The 17,302-nt window shown below is 42.4% G+C and overlaps 1 protein-coding gene across 1 annotated transcript in view; it reads right to left on the bottom strand.

Annotated features, from left to right (window-relative positions):
* Window positions 1–1,434: 1,434 nt before the first annotated feature.
* The window catches only part of LOC146007743 (microsomal triglyceride transfer protein-like), a 119,290-nt gene continuing 103,422 nt past the window's right edge, over window positions 1,435–17,302 (bottom strand). The window contains exons 15-18 of the mRNA XM_083146326.1: window positions 16,910–17,134; window positions 12,393–12,517; window positions 5,867–6,037; window positions 1,435–1,745 (exon numbers count right to left, since the gene is read on the bottom strand). Of these exons, the coding sequence (XP_083002452.1) occupies window positions 1,580–1,745; window positions 5,867–6,037; window positions 12,393–12,517; window positions 16,910–17,134 (687 nt within the window). The 3' untranslated portion in view covers window positions 1,435–1,579. The remainder of the gene's footprint in view (window positions 1,746–5,866; window positions 6,038–12,392; window positions 12,518–16,909; window positions 17,135–17,302) is intronic.

Genomic DNA, 17,302 nt, shown 5'->3' with positions numbered 1-17,302 from the left:
ATTTTGTTTCTGTGCAGGGAAAATACTGACTGCATGATTTTACACTTCAATATAGATCTCACTTTGAAGAAAAACCCCACCGAAATCTAATTCTCTCTGCACAAGTTACATCTGCCCCACCCGCAGTGCACATGGTTTTGTCCATCTAAGAAGGATTTTGTCAGAAAGAATGGACTAGAATAACCCCCAAAGTTGGACCACTTGTATTTATGGTGCTCCGCACCATCATGACTTCCACCACCAGGTTTAAATACAGAACTCCAGGTTGCAACTCATGATAAAACAAACTATTGGTTAAGACCATTGTCCCCTGAACACACCATCTGCATGCAGACCCACATCACGTTAACAGAGTCACAGTCATACTGGGATTTTTCAACAGGCACTATCATCCTTTAAACATCAATTAATGTCATTACTATGTGGTGCAATATGAATTAAGGGCACTACTTGCGGTGTAATGTGAATAAGATTGTGGCATTATTTGAAATGTGTGGCCACACATCTTCCTTGTGAAACCCTACCTCTTTCATTCTGCAAACGCTGTTCCTTTGTAAAGTATAGGAGAACACCCTTGCACCAGTCCTGATTGTCATCACGGTGTGGGGCACAATGCCTAATGGACATTACAGTGTGTGGCACAATGTGTAATGAGCATTACGGTGTGTGTAATCATGGTGCAGTGTGTATAAGTGGCACTACAGTGTGGTGTAATGTGAATTTGTACTATTATGTGACCACACCCTAAATTTTTGCCACACTCCTCTGATGCGCACTGCCCCTATTACAAGCATCAATTAATACTCCACCCACATTATAGATCCACCCACAATATCCACATGAGTGGTGCTAAAATGGCTTACCAAAGAAATTAGGATCGGGCCACCCCTGCCAATAGGAGGTCACTGCTAGTCATATTCAAGCCAGTGCAGTCACAAGGACTACTTCTGGCTTCACTGACACTAACCTGGCTGGCGGATTTTACTGGGGTGCTGCGGTCCTGCACCCATAGGTAAAATCAACCACTGAACTACATAAAACACATTTTAGTAGATCATTTTCTTTCAGTCCTATCTCTTGAAATCTCTGCAATTAACTTTACAGTATTTAAAAAAAAAAAACCCTCAGGACATTTATAATCACTGCAAAGAGAGAGTACAGTATCTGTGTAATTGTTTTTCTTTGAAGAATAATTATCTTTATATCATATCAAAATGTGTTAAAGTCAATCTTCGTTGGCTAAAACTCCCAATTTGCCATACAAAGATATATTATGTGCATGTTTAATAGTTAGTTAATCAGACAGATCAGATCAAGGATTCTTGTAAACAACAGATTGCGCTCTTCACATTCCTTTGTTCAGAAAGACAAACCATTCTCTCAGAGAACACCGCCAGCATCTGCATTATGAGGAAAAACTCCGGCACAAACTGATTTCCCTTCAAAATTGATTTTATTGACCTGTTCAAATTACAAAATCATCCTGCTGTTGTGTTTCAAGTCCAGTCCACAGCTCTAGTAATTAGTATAGCACAGCAAAGGGCTGTAATAGATGCATTGCTCAGTCACCCTGCTGCTGCTAGAGAATGGTGCCTGCATCCTCCTCAACCTTCAATGTCCTACACATTTCAGAGTTTGAGTTGTGAAAGGGAAAATCTCGCCCCCACAGAGTAGCTTTTCTTCCTTTCCGAACTGTATGTGTTGCATTCCTCTCTGGAAATGACTCTGTAAGAATAAAGGTTTCTCTACATAGAGAAGAGAAAAACAGTATTAGCTACCAGCACTAAGCAGTCAAATATTGTCAGAGTATGCACTACTATAGTAGATAGTTACAAATAGCAGGTTACCATTCTGCATACAGTAACGGTAATGTTCAATGGTAATGTTCAAATACTCTCTGTGCAGCGCTCCGGAATATGTATGCGCTATATAAGAAACTGTTAATAAATAAATAATAAATAATGGCCTTCAACCTACACTATTTACACATTATTATCATGGGAATCCTCTGATCCCTGTTTTACTTGTGTTAAAGTTTCTGTTATGGAATATGAACACAGACAAAGGGACTCCAGGTCAGGGTTATCTTAGTATATGGGCCCACGGGGCAAGCTGTTCAGGAAGCCATAACTATAGGGGCCTTCGAACTAGGAAAGTCTGCCTCACGGGCCATTGCCTCCTGGGCTTCTTGGCAACTTTTATTATGTATTACACACATTAAAAGTAGCCAGGCAGTATTTCCAGCATGCAGCTAGACAGTGAATGAGCTAAAGGCCAGATAGTGCATTCTCTCCCTGCCTCATAGCCTGTTTCCAGTGAATTGTTTGCAGTATGCTCAGGACCGGATTAAGCCTTCAGGGGGCCCAAATCACTTTAGACACCCCCTCCCAATTGTCATTACTGGCCACAAACTGCACAGTCAATGGGTAACTGTAGGGGGGGGGGGGGGGTTAATATATATACCAAATGAAAAGCTTGTGTTTGACTCTCTGTACCTTACTCTGTAGGATACCTCACAGGCTCAGCGCGGCCTGAGAAGCATGCAACAAGCTTCACCAATCAGAGCTCAGCACAAGCCTCGCAGCCTCTGAACTCTTCTGCATTCTCATTGGACTTAGTCAACTCCCATCAAGGGGGATGCAATCTTAGGAGCCCAGTCTTTAGGGTGTAGCCAGCCACCAGATGGGATGTGGCCAGGCCCAATAGAGGCTTCACTAACCATTATAGAATGCATGATCTGAGCCCCTGATAAATATATATACTTTAGTAAATGTATACCAGATTAACCACAGCAATACACTGTAGAAAACACACCAAAGTCCTGTTCAATATAATGTACAGTATGATTAAAGTGCACAGTCTGGAATCTGACTGGAGAGGTTAGGGCCCAAGGCAGTGGGGCCCACAGGAGCTATACATCAATCAGAACCATGTGGATAAATGACATGAGACTGCATGATTGGTAATTTAACTTTTTTTTTTTTCATTTGTTTTTATAATTGGATGGGCCCCAGTGCACTGCTTGTTAAGATGGCTCTGCCATAGGCAGATTTAAAACTAACTATAACCCATGTCTGCCAACGCCACCAATTCAAGTGGAATATTACTGATTTGAGTCTATGGTACTGGCCCAAAGTTCTATAATCAGTATGCTCTTCAGAAAATTAGCAAGTGTTTCCAGTGTTTGTGACAATACAATGGTGTGCTTGGCCAAATAGGATAAACTTGGCTGTAGTCAAATCCACTATGAAGTTTTGGAATATGTGTGTACAGGAGGCAGTGGTATGGCAGAGGTAGGTACACACGAGCAGATGCTCTGAGGCAACAACCAGCTCAGCACTTAATCAGTGAGTTGAATTCAGCACTAATTTGATTTGTACAGCTGTAGTCACAGTTATGCTTATACAGACACTTGTCATGGAGCAGTGATTGAGCAAAGCATACAGGTTACTAGCTGATGACTGTATCAGGTGCGACCGTGCGAGGTATAAGTATAAGGCCTCCCCGAAGAAGCCATAAAGGAGTATGCACAGTAGCTTTAACTAGATACACTGTTCTCTGAGGTAGCCGCCAATACAAAAGGCGGAGAAATGCCTTAGTTCAAACAGATCCCAACTGTTGAATGATATTATTGGCAACTTTTTGCACCACACAACCATCATCCCATAGGACGGACTCTTGACACAGACAGGTATCAGAGATTCATTCTGTAAAACTCAGATGTCTTCATACCACACTTCCAAGCAATACAGATATTTTTTAGATCAAGAAAGATTTCTGGTTGGAGGGAAATTATGTATATGTAGTAATAAATATTACAGATAGCATTCATACATTTCTGTTCATTGTTTAGTTTAATGTCCCTTTGGCATCTTCACTGTACTATTATAATGAAGCCTATGCACTGCATACCTCCCAACATTTGACAAACTCGAAGAGAGACACTGCCCGGAATTTTGGGGTGTGGCCTAGTGGCAAGAGGGCATGGCCTATACTTGTTGCACTCCCATGAGGCCATGCACCATTTTTGCTGCTGTAGGGGCATGGTCAGTGGCTCTATGAGCCACTGACTATGCCCCAGCCCCTCTGGTTGCAGGAATATATGCTGTGTGCATGTTCACGGGTGACTCCCAACTGCCCCCCCCCCCGCATATGCCACGGGACACTGCCAGCCATGTGCAGGACACAGCAGCGTCCCAAAAAAAACCAAGATGGTCCCTCGAAAAGCGGTCCAGTTGGGAGGTATGGTACTGGCTTATTGCATCTGTCCATCAGTATGCATACAAATAAAATATGGTTCAAATGATGTTGGGATGTAAAGTCATGCTCATGCAATGGTGGTAATTTTTAAGCTCTTCCACCCCATGAAACATTTCCCCCATTACAAAAGTCTTTAAATTGCTGTCCTGACCAGTTACAGGTGTGCCTGGCACATTACCACCCTGGCATATCGACCTTTTTCATATTGACCTTTTGACCATGTCGACCATTAAACCCTGTAGACCTTTTGACCATCAACCTTTTGACTCTGTCGACCATTAGTGGTCGACCATTTGACTGTCTATCTTGAGTCATTCTATGATTAGTCCGGATACCATGGGGACATGGCTTCCAAATGTTGAGATTGCAGAAATGTCCCATCTAAATGGGGTACTTGATAGAGATGACGGGAGGTGGCACAAGGCCTGGTGTTCTCTGGCAATGAAGACAAATATGGTCTAGGGGAGTATAAAATGTATCTGAGTCTCAGGATATGGACAGCTGGAAATGAGGTGTACATGATTTGTACCTGTCCAAGAAATCAGAAGGTTACATTTACAAATCTAAAATTATTTTTATATTTTGCAATGAAGTTATATCAGCGTGTTTGATACACAACATGCTTTGTAGGCTGCAATATTGTACATTTTATATTTACAGCTGGATGATAAAACAGGGCCTTTTAATATCATGTTTTTTAATACTGCAGAAGAGATGGCCAATTACCTCGCATGCAGGAGATGTCGTTCCTTGCGGGTTGTGATAAAGCAGACTATTGGTAAACTAGAGCGCTCTCATCTATGTTTTATCAGCAATCTAATAAGAACATGAGTCATATTTTGTCTGGGGAAATGTAACTCAGGATGGCTATTACAGCATAGAAATCTGGAGGACTGTTAAATAATGCAAGAGATAAAGGTGGCTTTTGTGCTGAGATTCAAGACTTTCATTGCAAATATTATTCTGTACAGATTATCTATAAAGGAACTCTATGATTTAAAGAAACAGTACTAGATTATCCGCCGGAAAGGTAGGACAATGCGGGAGGGTTGCCGTCCTTTCCGGGGGGCCGGGAGGGGGACCCGATTTCCGGGACCCTCCCGGACATTCCGGGAGGGTAGGAAACCCTGAACCAACCAGTTGGTGCAACTGCAGAGTTAAATGATCCTGGTTTCCTCACATAACTCTCTCGCAGGCCAGAATGACTTTGCAAATAGACCAAATCAATTTCAGTGATCCAAAGATCCTGTTTTATGGACTCTTTTCAGCTGCATTATTATTACTGAACAAAATGCAGCTCAGACAGAAAGGCACCACAGGCTGTCACTCTACCCAAAGATTGTTAGATCAATCATGCTTTCAGACACATTATTATATTGACAGGCCTGTGGTGCAGCAATCAGTTTTGCAGCTTTCCAGTGTTGCTACACATATTTGGTTGATATTCATTCTGCAGATTGTGCAACGCTGCAGAAATGACAGAACAAAGGCAATGCAGTTGATATTAGTACAAATCATATGTATGTGAAGGGTTCAGACAAACAGAGCTTAAACCAGTTTTGCATGCAGCTCTCCTTTAAACCGGCTCACAGCACTTGTCTGTCACCTGTAAGGTAGATCATTCTGCCGCAGCTCAAGGCACATCAACATTGGAGAGCTTGTAAATTTCATAAGCGAGTCCAAATTTACAGAGGTCTCTGCATCAATCTGAGCCTTCATGTCTGCGTGGAAGAACGAGGTATCGATTTCTGTCTTGAATTCTAAAACAATGCCAGCTCTGGGATAAAAAAAAAAGACATCTAGTTAGTAATGGCCAAGTACAGCTCTGATTCGAACAGTTTATTTAATACACTTTATGTGTCAGGCTTTGGAGGAGAGATATATGAAAATAACCTTGTTGCCATCCATTTTTTTGTTTATTTTATTGAATTCTATTCAGTTGCGCATTTTACCCATGGGCTACAAAACTGCAGTCCCTCCAGGTACAATCCGCCATCCCGCACAGGGTAAGTGAGCCAGATGCAGTACGCCAACCGCAGCCGCCAGAAGGGTGTCCCATTTACTAAGAAAGTTCCCCACCAGTCCCTAGCGCTTCGCCGCCGGTCCCCGCTGCCTGATGCCACCTCCCCACTCCCCCGCTAACCCTGCCCATCTGCCTGAAGCGGAGATGGGCAGGGTTCATGTCCCCCGCTGCCCAAAAACTCCCAGTCAGATAGAGCACCATCTTGCCAGCAGGGGGCAATCCGGCGAGCCCCGGCGCTGGCTGAGAGGCACTCCATCTGTATGTCACTGCACTGGCAGTGACTTTCTATTGCAAGTCCTACCTGTCAGTCACAGAGACACAAGGAAGTCCCAGAGGGAGCTGCCCTTCCTCTGAGACTGCCAGACCAAGCTACAATTAGCAGAGAGCTGTAGGAAATCACTCCCTACCTTTTGTGCAGCCCTAGCTGGCTTCTATGGGCTACAGTCAATGCAGTTTAAAGAAGCCAGGGGATTTTGCATGCTGCATGCACAGTCACACCATGGCTTTCGCGCATACTATGGTCCCAACACCTGCTAGATCCATTGAGCATGTGCTAGGGCTCCGGGCTGGCTGTCTTCTCTCCTTTCCAGGCTCAAGGGGTATCAGCAGCTCTCCTAAAAATAGGAGATGCCCATTGCATGCTTTTTTGATTTTCTGCTGCATCCAAAGACACATCATCGAATCATCTGTGTTAACATGCATAGTGTACATTACATAAGGCCCTTTGCACCAGTAAAATTCAGTCCACGCCAAAACTTTGTATTTATTTTATAATTTCTGTGTTTTCAGGCACTATACTTATGGATCACAGACAAAAAAAATAAATAAATAAAAAATAGTGTAGAAGTGTGGGCAGCAATTCTGACAGGAAATACAACAGGTGAGATGGTAAGTGGGTTCATAAAACCTATTGGCAGGTGCCTACGAGTGGTGGGTGCACAGTGGATGAGAGGAAGCAGGTTAGTCCATAATCCAAACCAGAGTTGGTTTTAAATAACATAACAGGATTCAAGTAAAAGATGATCAGAGCAATTTATAGAATAAGGTAGAAATTGTTCCTCCACTGTATAGTACTGTAATGCTCCAATAACACCGTGACAGGCTTTTGCATACATATACAAACTTAAGAAGATCCAGATAAACAACAAAAACCTACTTTTAGGTTTAATCAGCCTGGCCTATACTTCTGGTCACTCAGATATGTGATGTCATTGTGGCTGATGAGTCATGCACAATAAACTAATTAAAGAGACAGCTTGTAGCATTTAACCATTTCACTACATGTACAAAAACAATCGTGGAAAGAGAGGACTACAGTCTGATACTGGAAAGAGAATAAAACTACAACAGTTAGGAAAAAAGTGAGAAACAACATTATATAAAGCACCCACCAACTCAGGAGTGCATACTTCAATGCTATTGTGCGTTGCATGACAAGCACAATGTTTGTAATCATACATTATTATTATTATTATAAAACATTTGTAAGCTCTTGATGATATATAATTCCACGTGCAATTCCACGTTGTCAGGTGCTTCTTTTTTTAAACATGTTGCAGATCACTGAACTATCCTATATGACGTCTAAACTATCACCCATCTTAATTCCAAGCTGTGAAATGTTAGAAGGTACAACAAGCAGTGCTAGTGACTGTTGTGATTCTGATTTCTTTTATCTGACTTTCTGATACTGACAAAGATTGTTCCAGACTGTGATTAATGTGCTTCATGTGTCATGGAATCCTTTCATTGTCATCTCTATTTTATATGTTCCCTAAGTTTCTGTACTTGTCATACCTATTTCTGCTCGTCTGCTTGTCTCTACATTTTTCCATCCTTCATCCTAATGGTGATTCCTAGTATTGTAGAGGCTCTTTTAAATCAGTGCTGAATTACTTTTGAATGCCAGCCAAGTGTCTGAATGAGGAAAAGTAACCTTTATGACTTCCTTATACTGAGTCAGGCAGTTCAGTTGGGCTTCTTCATCATCAGAAAATAATGACAGTATCAAGGAGATGTAATATTGCTGCGCCCATCTTGTCAATAAAGGAGATTCTGCTTAGCCATTTATCAATGCAAAGCAGGAAGCAGTTGTGCCAAAATGTAGAACTCCAGATCTCTTGTCAAATCCTAAAGCGCTTTAGCCTAGTGTCTCAAACAGGGGGGAATGCTCTAACATCCGCGCCCCCTTACCGCCGCCCATCGCCGGCTACCGCAAACATAACTATTGCATATGATCTAACATATGCTATAATTATCACAAAAGACAGCTCTTGCGTTAAGAGCTGTCTTTTGCGTTGACCTGGCGATGAGTGGCGGCTCCCCCCATCCCTCTCTTACCGGACTGCTGCTGCTGCAGGGGGGGGGGGGTTGCTCTCCTCCTCCCTGCACCCGAAAGAGGATGTAAAGTGCAGGGAGGAGGAGGTCACAGGTCCAGACAGCACAGCTCTGTGCTGCCCGGACACAGGTGAGGGGGGGGGGGGGTGTCAGTGCGGGACTGTGGTGGGTAGGTGCGGGACGGCGGGGGGCCGTGTTAGTATGGGGCATCGCCAGATTTTTCTGACGATGCCCCCCCGCCGCAGTAACCCGGCGGGGGATGCTTAGAGCATCCCAAAATGCGATAAAAACCCAGATAACGGGGGTTTTACCACATTTTTAGTTTAGAGAATCTCCCCCCTTGGGAAGCCAATCCCGGGATCTTGGGATTGGCTTTCCTAATAAAAAACCGCGCTGGGCGCCCCGCCTTTACTTACATTTGCAGGTGCGGCCAGTGGCCGGGTTGGGTGAGTGGGCTGGGTAGTTGGGTGGCCGGGAGGGTGGCTTCCTACTGCTGGGAGCCGGGAGGGGGGGGGGGGGTGGTTCATAGTGCGGAGTTGCTTGCTGGCTGGGTGGGCAGGCGACTTCAAACTGCCGGGCGTGATCTCTGCCTGCGCAGCGTGACCTCTGATCTCATCACGCTGAGAGGTCATGCTGCGCAGTGCTGCTCTGCCGGGTATGGGAGAAGCCAGGCAGCGTCTGAGCATGTGATCAGACGCTACCCGGCATTAGACTGCGCATGCGCAGTCTAATCTGAAATTCCGGGATTGGAAACTCCAATCCTGGGATTGACTCCCGGCATTTTGGGGGCCAAATCCCGGGATCCCGCCAATCTCGATCCCGAGATTGGCCACCCTAGCCTCACCCCAATGCACATTCAAGATCTTGTATAATTGACATCTCATTATTAGTGAACCTCACATGTGCAAGGAAGTCTGGAGATGGTGACAGGTCTGATAATTAAAACATAACACCATCCTCAAATGGTGGTGTGTGTTTGGGAAAAGTAAAGTGGTGCAAGATGCAATCATTCTGTGGCCCTCCCCTATTTAAAAGAAGACACGAACAAACCAAGCACTTCAGCAACAGAGATGGCCATTTTTGTGACTGAAATGCTTGATTTGGACGCCACAAACAGCTACCAATGGGTTTAAGGCAGCGGTACTTGTGTAGTTTCATGGCGCCAGCATGGCGCCTTGCTACTTCCGGGTTCTACGCTCGCCACAAAATATGTTAAAAAAAGTAACTTAACTCCATGCCAACATGGATAGTTCATACCTCCACTATCCATGTTGGCATGGAGTTGATTTTAAATAGCGTGGCGAGCGTAGCGAGCCACCGAGCCCGCAGCGTGGGCGAGCGAAGCGAGCCCCGCAAGGGGTCTTAGACGCACGCCGTGAAACTACACAAGTACCAAGGCAGCTAACAGTCCTCTTGTTGGAAATGTTATTCTCCTCATTGGATTCCTCATATATATATATTTTTAATTATAAACACTGCAACTTACAGCACTTTTAGTAATGGTGGCACACTGGCACCTAATGAACATTATTATTATTATTATTATTATTATTATTATTATACAATACAGTACCTGGACAACACAAATGTATTATTTGTATATATTTTATACACTGCGACTTCCAGAACTTCTAGTAATATTGGCATGCTAGAACCCATTAAACATTATTTTTATTTTATTTTATGTTAAGTTTTATAAATGGTGCCTGCACTGAACACACAACACAGTTCCTCACAGCGCTGCAGTCCACAGCCTTTGAATGACAGACATAGAAGTGATGCAGCACAGTGTTTGACACAGCCCTTCTCTGATACAGTCACAGTGCTGCACAGCACAGCCCCACATCCTAACCCCCAGTGCAAAATGGCGCCTAAATCATGAAGACCAGGTCCTCCTCATAGTCCCCCCCCCCCCAGGACATGGTCTTATTAGTATTAGAAACAATGGTCACAGTCACCTTTCAATAGCTGCTTTGTCACTTTGTTTTATCCGTTTAACCCCTTATCTTCTGCCCAATCTTTCCACTTTCTCACTCTTTCTTTCCACTTTTATTCCCCCCCCATAAAAAGACAGGAGCTCATCGGTTGGTTCTATATCCTTCTTCACTTTATCTCTCTCTATGCTTTGATTTATCTCCCCCAGGGAGAAATGAGGAATAAGGTCCTAGTATATGGACACTTGGTTTACAAACAGAAGCTACTGTAGGTAGAGGATAAATAAATACATTTTACTCACCAGTTAATAATATCACGGGCCATCCGTAAGGGTGTGGGACAACGGGTAGACAGCAAAAAGGTCGACAACCATTAGGTCAACATGCATTTAGGTCGACATGCATTAAGGTTGACATGCAAGAAGGTCGACATAACGCTAGGTCGACATGGGTTTAGGTCGACATGTCATTAGGTCGACACAAGCATTAGGTTGACATGGGGAAGGTCAACAATCAAAAGGTCGACATGGGGTTTTTCACATTTTTTTGTTCTACATGGCAACACAGTCAACATAGACACTAAAACGTAGTACCGCGTCCACTCACCATGCTTCGGGCACGGTGCCTCGCTATGCTAGTGGATAGTAGGGCATGAAATACTGCCTGTTGGCACGTTGGCTCAAAAAAAAAAGTGAAAAACCCATGTCGACCTTTTGACTGTCGACATTCCCCAAGTCGACCTAATGATTGCGTCTACCTAAACCTATGCCGACCTACAGTCATGTCGACATTTTTCATGTCGACCTAAATGCATTTAGCATGTCAACCTTTTTGCTGTCTGCACATTGTCCGGATACCCATCCGTAATAGGGTCTGATTTTACTGGAGGTGCAGTATGCTGGTCAAACGAAGACCTTTTTCTAAAAGCGGCAATCATTTATATGGTAAATGATTGCCTCTTTAAAAATATGTCCAAGTTGGATGGCATCTTGCACTTTGAACAAACTTGGACGCTTAAGCACCAAAATATTTTTTGCGATTAACATTATAAAGGGTTTTGTACTGTTCTGTTTAAAAAATAATAATTTTTTTCCTCTTCGTCTGCTTTAAAAAGATGGCCGGAGATGAAAACAATTCCACTGACTTGTTCAGACTGATTTTCTCATCAGGACAACTGTAGCAAGCATGAAATCTATGGTTAGATCAGGGGACAGTTTTAATTACAAGATCTAATTACAATTTTCTGTAGTTTTACAGAAACAGCATCAGAAAGTGCTACATTATGAGGATCTCATCTGATCCCCAGCCTGAGTCCTTGCACTCTTCTTCATTTTCTATCGGTCTGTCAATATTATCCAATCTCTACCTTTTTCAATGATGTATTACAAAGATGTGGCATATTATTTAATAAGATAAAACATCACGTAGAGACTGGTGAGTTAATGGGTTCACATTTAAGTTTCAATCTTGCAAAGATCATCTAAAACAGCATGTTAATTTACAACTCCCATCAATGTTATATATAGAGCGGTGTGGTTCAGAAATCTCCCAGGATGCAGCGATGCTGCCCTCTTGTGGAATATAGTAATATCCAGATTTTTACGTTTGCTGCTATACCTCAGTTGATTATATAACATTAACTATTTGCTTTTGGCAGTTGATCCCAAAATCAATAATTAATTTCAGTAAAATTTGCAAATCTCTCCCTGTAAATGAAAAATATTCAATTTTAACAGGTTTACATCAGTCTGCTGCACAAATGAAAGCACAAACTTTCGGCAGAGAATTTCTTGTCAATATCTAATTAAGAATAGACATTTCTACCAACTAAATCGTACTTGGTATTGATGTTGGTTTTTGATTGCTGGTCCCATATGCTGACATCAATGTTGGCTGTAATGTCTAGTCCAAGCACACCTTGATACTGAAAAGTGGCATGCAGCCCAGATTGCAATGGTAACCACTGGAAAATAGAAGGGCAAAACACTGCCATTATTGTGACTACCAAACATCAGAACCAAACAGCTTATGGCATTTTAGAGCTTTGAAATTCATTTATTAATGAAAACTAAACTAAAGTACATTTTAGGTAATCACACACACACACATATTTATGGAACAGTCAGGCGAGTAACCAGAAGATTTAGCTGCCTGTCTCTCTTCTCTCTCTTCTCGAAGATCGCTTCATATGCCTTGTGGTATTGGCAGTCACGGGGGAGCTCATTAAGTTCCTTGCTGACCATAGACACCTCACTAGTCTACTGCAAACACTAGGTGGCAGCTTCGTACAATAGCATCTGACAGCTGCTACCCCAAATATTACACCCCAGGGCAGAATGTTAAATAGTAAAGTAATTTACTATGATTTGTGCCAAACAATGTATTCAGAGAATAAAGCTGGGCATACACTATACAATAACTGTGATATAACCAAGTTTTGTCTGAATAACTGATTTTATCCATTTCCAGTGTCCTGAGCAAATGGTCAATTGTGATTTGCTCTCATCCATTACCAGATTTTTATTCCAACCTGCCAGATCTGGTAGATGATCTGTCAGATAATTGTATAGTGTATGTCCAAATGTATTCATGAAGTTGGTCACCCATATACTATGCTAATTTTCAGTCCTTGACATAGGGAGAGATGTGTCAAGCAGTGGAAAGAGTGGGGAAGTGGACCAGTGAAGAAGCTGGGTACCCAGATAATAGATCAACAGTCACAAGGTCGAGACCATGGGGGAAATATAGATTTAGAGTTTTTTAAATCAGCAATCATTTACACTGTAAAATCAGTTTAATTTTGCAGTGTAAATGATTGGCGCTTTAAAAAAAAAAAAACTGGTGATTTCTTACCAAATCTCTCACTTTCTGAATCTCTCATCCTATTACATTTCACCCCATACAGTGTGTCAACATAAAAAAGGTCGACAGTTTTGTAATTTAAAAAAAATCTTTTTTGGTACTAGCTATTTGCTTAGTGGGCCATTCTGCGTAGTGAAATCGCATCGCACATGCGATATCAGTAGTTAATTTATTAATGTATTCACTTCACCCTGGGCTCAAGATAGGTAAGTATCAGTATGTGTGTTTGTGTAATGTATGTATTAAACTTTTATTTTACTGTGTTGTCAGTGTGTGTTTATTTAACTATTTATTTTACTGTATAACTACAAGTGCCAGCGGGCCCTTTAATGCCCTGCATGCTGGGACTTGTGGTTCTCCAAGTCCCAGCATGCGGGGGAGGCTTGCTGGTACTCATAGTTCCACAGTAAAAGACAAGAGATTATTCTATTTTTTTACACTCAATCAGCCCGGTGACCACCGCACAGGGTCACTGGGGACAGCACCAGGCTTCAGCCTGGTCAGGTAAGTCCTGGAGGGGGGGGGGGGGGGGCAGTGGGAAAGCAGCATATACTGAATCATCAGCACCATTGCCCAACACCAATGCTTTGGGGCTCATCTACATTTTTATATCAGTCATTTTAAAAGATTCCTCCCAGATGTAGCAGTACACACCCACGCTTCTAGGTGTCATGTTTACAATCTCTTTCCACAATCTCTCCATATGTGGAACTAGCCATGCCCCCTTTGGGTGGAGCATGACATGCCCCCTCAATGGAGCGCTTCGCAAAATTCTACTACCGACTATAATCTCCCTGAAACAAAGTTTCAAAAATAAGCAAGTATGCTCCCATCTTAGTACGTAACCCTCACTGTTTGGGTTTCAGTACTTAAAACTAAAACAGAAAATTTAGTGTTGAATGACAGTAATGTCTCTGCTATGTAGTAATTGCCGGTAATGTGAAAGCTGACTCCAATTATATATCCGTAATTGTCTGAAAACACTGCTTGTTGTGTCAGACAGCCCTATCACAGAGAATACTGTTATAACAAAGCAAAGAAAAAAAATGTTTGTTGGTGCTACGTGAATCACTACCATACAAAACAGATACCTGGAACTGAAAGATACCATCAGACAGGGTGCAATGGATACATACCTAATTGTACAGCAAGCCACAAGTGAAACAAATCTTATTATCACAACCTTTTTTACATTTCGAAAAGTATTGGAGGAGGAGTTAGAGCTGAATAGGAACCATTATCAAAACATAGGAGATCAACTTTAAAAATCTGTTTATAGGCCAAATGTTAATTATATACAGTATTGTTTTCATTTAAGCATATACGGATTATTTGCAAAGGTTTAGGAACATACTTTACATACACTGTAGCTTGCTAAAGTATTCAAACCCTAAAGCAGGGAGGGAGAACCTTTGGCCCTCCAGCTGTTGTTGACTTACACATCCCAGCATGCCCTACAACAGTTTTAGCATGGCCAAATAGCAAAACTGTAGCAGGGCATTATGGTATGTATAGTTCAACAACAGCTGAAGGGCCAAAAGGTTCCCCATCCCTGCCCTAAAGGAACAAATTTGATCCACAAAGGACACTTGCACAGATTGTTACAACTCATAATTCATGATTTGCCTCCAGTCTTTTTTTAATTATAAAAACTGAAAATGAAAATGAAATATTTGCATAAAGTATTTAACCACATGTACGGTGGTAATTCCAAGTTTACATAAATGACGCTGCCCTAACAATTGAGTTTTCATTGGTGTCTACTTGTGATTCATAAAAGAAAGTCGGCTTTTATGCATAATAAAACTAATTGAAATAACACTGGTCATACTGTACTGTGAAGGCTGTGGAAAAGAAGACCACAGAGCATTAAAAGCAATATGTGCAAGCCAGGATGTCATGCTGAATTACTCTACCTGCATGCACTACTCATGATGTCCTAACTCAGTAATAGTTATCTGTGTTCTTATAGATCACCCATTAATTGATGTAGCTGCCTCCAGTTGCAACAGTTTTCTCTGAGCACTTGCACAGCTATCACTTGTGTAAGCGGGAGCAGAGCTGTCCCATGTCATGATGAATTATGCTGCTTTCCCACTGCAGACCAGTTTAAAGTACTGGTAATCTTAAATGGTATTTAAAACGGTATTAGCATTCCCACTGCAGCAGATTACCGTTTTAAATACCATTTAAGTACCATTCCCATTGCAGTGAACCGTGTAAAATGTAGAGTGCCTAACCCCCCCCCCCCAGTGTAAAGAGTGCCTAATCCCCCCCAAGTGTAAATAGTGCCTAACCCCCTCGTACCAGCCCTGTGCCCCCACCTCCCCTCCCCTTGTACTTACCTGCACGGGGATGCAGGGCAGTGGGGAGGCAGCGGGGGTCCATGCAGGGTCCATGCGGGGTCCAGGCAGTCCCAGTGCCTGATGAGAACTAGTAGTTCTCACTTTGCGCATATGTAATGAGTGCACGTGCATAATAATGAGCCGCTCATTACATATGCGCATATGTAATGAACAGCTCATTATTATGCACGCGCACTCATTACACATGCACAAAGTGAGAACTACTAGTTCTCATCAGGCACTGGGGACTGCCTGGAGGCTAAATAACGTTTAAGAGGCATTCCCACTTCCTCTTAAACGTTATTTGTACATGTAGGACTCTGCTTTAAAATTGGTTGAAATACCATTTAACTTTAAACGGTATTTCAACTCTGGCACTTTCCCACTGCAGCCTTAAAACAGTAAATTGCGCTGAAAATCTGCAATTTACCGTTTTTTAGCTGCAGTGGGAAAGGGGCATTACTCTACCTGCATGCACTACTCATGATGTCCTAACTCAGTAATAGTTATCTGTGTTCTTATAGATCACCCATTAATTTCATTGATGTAGCTGCCTCCAGTTGCAACAGTTTTCTCTGAGCACTTGCACAGCTATCACTTGTGTAAGCGGGAGCAGAGCTGTCCCAGAGGGGTACAGTGGGAAACCCCCAATAGACCCCACAGAATAAGGGCCCACCCTTCTCTAGGGATCAGAATGTGCATTTGAATTATAGAAATGTTGTTACTTTATACTTCACAGAACTGTGGTGTATTTTCTTCAGGGCATTGCTGTTCAACACTACAATGCATGCCCTAGCAACATTTACTATATATATTTTATTAAAAGGCCCAGACCATTCACCTAGAGGCTATACCCAAAACTTTATGGAGGCTAGTCACACCTCTTTTGCAGGATGGCCACACCCCTAAGTATTTTCCCCTATCAATGCACTCCCTCGAGAGGTCCAACAGCTAGTCCACCACTGCAAGTTATGCTTTTGGGTACATATAAAAAATGCATGAATGTGTATGTGAAAAAATGCTTTAAATTAAAGAGTCAGCAACAATTTAAAAAATATACTGTTTAAAAACTTTTTTCATTTCTGCCACTTAAAAAAAATGTATATGTGTCAGAGTTGGACACATGAAGCTTGTAGGGTTGACCATACCTGCAGATACTCAACAAACAGTATGTTTCCTTTCACCACACTTTTGGGCTCTCCTGTGCTTGAAAATACTTTAGACATTAGATCCATGTAGCCTTGGAAAAACACCACTGGGCGCAGCTGGACATCAAGCAAGATAGCGGACATCCCAACCATTGCTTCATCTCCTCCATCCTCCACTTCTTCATCTCCCATAAGAGATTCCAGGCCTTGAGCTTCAATGGATACCTTATGGGAATATGTAAAATAAGCAGAACTAAATCTCACAATCAAATATGATCAAGTGCACCACATACACACATATAACATTAAATAGAAGAGAAGTCACCTAGAACTTCCAGCTCAGCTAAATACATATATACAATTCAAACAAAAATGTAGCTGTAAATCTAGTGG

The sequence above is a fragment of the Crinia signifera genome, chromosome 6 (assembly GCF_055691185.1).
Source record: "Crinia signifera chromosome 6, ASM5569118v1, whole genome shotgun sequence".
In the NCBI taxonomy this organism is placed as follows: domain Eukaryota; kingdom Metazoa; phylum Chordata; class Amphibia; order Anura; family Myobatrachidae; genus Crinia; species Crinia signifera.
This window is presented reverse-complemented; position numbering and strand designations above follow the sequence as displayed.